General features: G+C 39.6%; 1 protein-coding gene across 1 annotated transcript; it reads right to left on the minus strand.

Moving 5' to 3' along the window:
- Nucleotides 1-531: 531 nt before the first annotated feature.
- LOC121039509 (olfactory receptor 51H1-like) lies at nucleotides 532-1,488 on the minus strand. The gene has a single exon (XM_040489753.1). It carries the CDS (start codon nucleotides 1,486-1,488, stop codon nucleotides 532-534), a length of 957 nt encoding a protein of 318 aa, XP_040345687.1.
- Nucleotides 1,489-3,812: the final 2,324 nt, after the last annotated feature.

Consider the following 3,812-nt stretch of genomic DNA (forward strand, 5'->3'; position numbering starts at 1 on the left):
CACCCAGGCACCCCTACATGTATAACCTTAATCCTAAAATTTGATCATTTTTCTGATTCGTATTTTATTTTAATAATGTATTATCCCCAGGTGTTCTCTTATTATTTAATGAGTATAGTTCATTTCTCCCCTTTTAAACTAATGGAGACCTTTCTTAATTCTTGAGTTAGAATGTGAAATTGATTTGGCAAGCTTCAATTTAAATGGCATTAAACTCATGACCTATTTGTGTTCAAAACAGTTATTTAAAAACTGAATTAATAATATGCCCTACCTTTAGCTATTACATGCCAACTCATAAATACAGGGCTATAGGACAGTACATTGAATAGTTCCTAAAGATGTCACTCTTTCTATACTAGGCAAAGAACAATTTGGCACAGGAAAAGGAAAGTATACTTTGAGTGCAGGGAAATCCCTCTTTGCTCAATTCAAATCACACAGAAAACATGAAAAATATAAACCTTTATTTCTCATAGTCATAATTGAGCCTTTACAGAATAGATTCTTCCTCTTTCAAACTGGTTGACCCTAACCCTCTGCAGTGATCTTGGTTTGAACAAATATTTGAATTATTTTCTTTCTCATCTCCTTGGTCTTCACGGTATAGACTACAGGGTTTAGCATAGGGGGTACAAGAAGGTAGGCATTAGCCATGAGGACATGAGTCAGTGGTGAAAGATGCTTTCCAAAACGATGGATGACAGACAGCCCAATGAGTGGAACATAGAAGATGAGTACAGCACAGATATGTGAAACACAGGTGTTGAGTGCTTTCAGCCGGCCCTCCCCTGAGGCAATGGCCATTACCGCTCGGAGTATGAACACATAGGAGAGGAGGATAGAGAGGGAGTCAGAACCCTTGGTGAAGATGACAGCAATAAGGCCATAGAGACTGTTGATACGAGTGCTGGCACAGGCAAGGCGCATGACATCTTGGTGAAGGCAGAAGGAGTGGGAGAGGATGTTGGAGTGGTAGAAGGGAAGTCGCTTGATGAGGAAAGGCACAGGGAAGACCACACAGACTGCCCTTGTCAAGATGACTGTCCCAGCTCTGCAGACCACACCATTGGTTATGATGATCCCATACCTGAGGGGGTTCCAGATGGCTACAACCCGATCAAAGGCCATGGCCACCAGTACACCAGATTCAATGGCTGAGAAGGTGTGAATGAAGTACATCTGAACAAGGCAGGAATCAAAGGCAATGGACTTATAGTTAAACCAGAATATGCCTAGCATAGAGGGCAGAGTACAGAGGGTAAGTCCCATGTCTGCCAGTGCCAGCATGCAGAGAAAATAGTACATGGGGATATGCAGGGATGATTCAGACTTGATGGTAGAGATGATAATACCATTGCCAAAGAGGGCAATGACATATATAGCACCCAGTGGGAATGCTATCCAGTAATACTTTTGTTCAAGCCCTGGAATTCCCATTAAGACAAAGTAATGGTGTTGGAAGTGAGAGTGGTTATTATCTGCCATGAAGCCAGTGTGACACAGGCATGAGGAGAGAGCTTGCAGGATCCTGATGGGTGACCTCCTAAAAATACAGTGACAGGGATTAATAATATAGTAGAATCTGACTTTCCTTAGAGTGAAACAATGTTATTTTCACATTAGTAGGGAGGGCATAAGAGAGAAATGAACTCCTGAAATTACTACTCCTCCATATATCCTGTTGAGAAAGCATCTCCTGGCCCAGGAGAAAAAGACTCACCCAACTACAAATAAGTCACATTCAGTTTGAAGCACACACTGTAATGCTAGTGCATTAGGTAAAATGTCCTTCCTCTCCTGTCCTTTCTTCCCTCTTTCTAACCAATATATTACAAGCAGTTGAGCAAGGTTAAGGACATAATAACTAAGACAGAATCAATACAAAATATGAATTATTTGATTCCCCAATAAAGGATGTTATCCCTACCCATCATACTCCTTCTGCCAAGATCTCCCATGAAGGCAATGGACCTTGTATCTAGGATAGGGATGGAAATACCCAGTGTACATGCCTATGCTTCTATTTGAGCACAACACTCCTTCATTTACCCTGAACCTGGATGTGGCCTCAGAATCATTCTCAACCCAGGAACCTCAGGCAGCCACCTACCATTACAGAATATTAAATGTATTATCATCTCCAATCTGGTAAAATCTTAGTCAAATGGGTACTAAATAATACTTAGGAAAGCAACAACAGTATTTCTTTCTTTTCTTTTTTTTTAGCATAACTCTCTTTGTCTAAAAGGAAGTGAGACCCTCAGGGTTCACTTGAAGCCTTTTTCAGGATTGGGATCATCTGATAATGACCTATTGCTAAGGCACAGTGATCATGCATAACACATGTAACCCTCTGAGTCTTTACAGAGGCCTTAATAGACATCTGGGAGACACCCTTATGTTGCTAGAATCAATAACTATATTTATGCCACAGGACCCCCTGATGGGACATTTGACTTCAGACATGAATGCTAGCTAGATGTAGAACACACTCTCTGAGAGGCTCTCATGCTTAAGACACTCCTCAGTTGCCTTCATCAGTTGATTGGGATCAAGTTGACTATGAGGCAATGTAGTGTCAAGAACGTGGACTCTGGACTGGCACATCTTGGATTCAGATTCCAGTTCCTCTGCTTCTCAACATACATGTGTAACATGCGGCAATCATAGTACCTACCCCGTAGGGGCAGTGTAAGTATTAAAAATGTAAAAATGTAGAGACATTAGAAAGCATGATGTGTGCTTTTTATTATGATTACTTGGAATAAAAAGTTCCTTTCTTCATATGTGTTCTGTACTGACATTGAGTTTTTCATTTGTTTCCTTCCATTTTTTGTTCTGTTTGTTTTGAGTTTTTTGGTCAGAGTTTTTTACAGTTAGTGGAAGTGAAAACTAATAGGTTCTCCTCTATCAGCAAAGAATCACATTTACTTTGTATATCTTGTAATTTTTGAATAATTTATCCTCTTTTATTCAATTATTAAATATCTCACCTCTAGGCTACGTATACATTTCTGGCTGACCCATGCTCATGATGAATCAAAAACCATATTATTACCTTTTTTTTGACATTTCCCAAAAGATCCTCCTTGAAAGATTTCTGATTCATATTTCCCCAGTCTTAGCCACGACATTTTCTGTCTTTCTATGAAATATTCATTTCTTTCCATTACTCTTATGAAAAAGAGCTAGCCGTTGGTTCAAATATCTGGCCTATTAGATGTCAGCATACATTTCTTTCCTATTACTTTAGTTTTTGCCTCTTTTAGTGATTTTTGAGAAATAAAGTGCTTATGTTTTTCAAATTATTATAATAAAAAGTAGAAATGAGAGAAAAGTTTAAGAGGTAGACAAATGAGAGTGAAAAGGTAAATAAGGTAGGGGGAGGGAAGAAGAGAAGAGAAAATGAATAAAAAGAAAAAAAGAGATCCAAAGACCAGCAGAAGTAAAAGTTGATCTATTTCACATTTTATTAATAAAGAAACTGAAACCCAGAAAAAGAAAATAACTTGCCCTGAGTCAAACACCTAATTAGTAGCAAAGCAGGTAAGAGAGGGACAAAGGCAGGGGTGCCTGGGTGGCTCAGTCGGTTAAGCATCCAACTTCAGCTCAGGTCAGGATCTCACAGTTCATGGGTAGAAGCCCTGCATCTGGCTCTGTGCTGACAGCTCAGAGCCTGGAGCCTGCTTAGGATTCTGTGTGTGTCTCTCTCTGCCCCTTCCCCTGCGCTCTCTCTCTCTTTCTCTCAAAAATAAATAAACATTATTTTTTTTTTTAAAAAAGAGAGGGACAAAGGCACAGCCTTGTTG

This window comes from Herpailurus yagouaroundi, unplaced genomic scaffold (genome assembly GCF_014898765.1).
Source record: "Herpailurus yagouaroundi ecotype Mexico unplaced genomic scaffold, PumYag 180, whole genome shotgun sequence".
NCBI classification, from domain to species: domain Eukaryota; kingdom Metazoa; phylum Chordata; class Mammalia; order Carnivora; family Felidae; genus Herpailurus; species Herpailurus yagouaroundi.

Excerpts from the sequence above, each read along its gene's own strand:
- LOC121039509 (XM_040489753.1), bottom strand. The coding sequence starts at position 1,488 with ATGGCAGATAATAACCACTCTCACTTCCAACACCATTACTTTGTCTTA.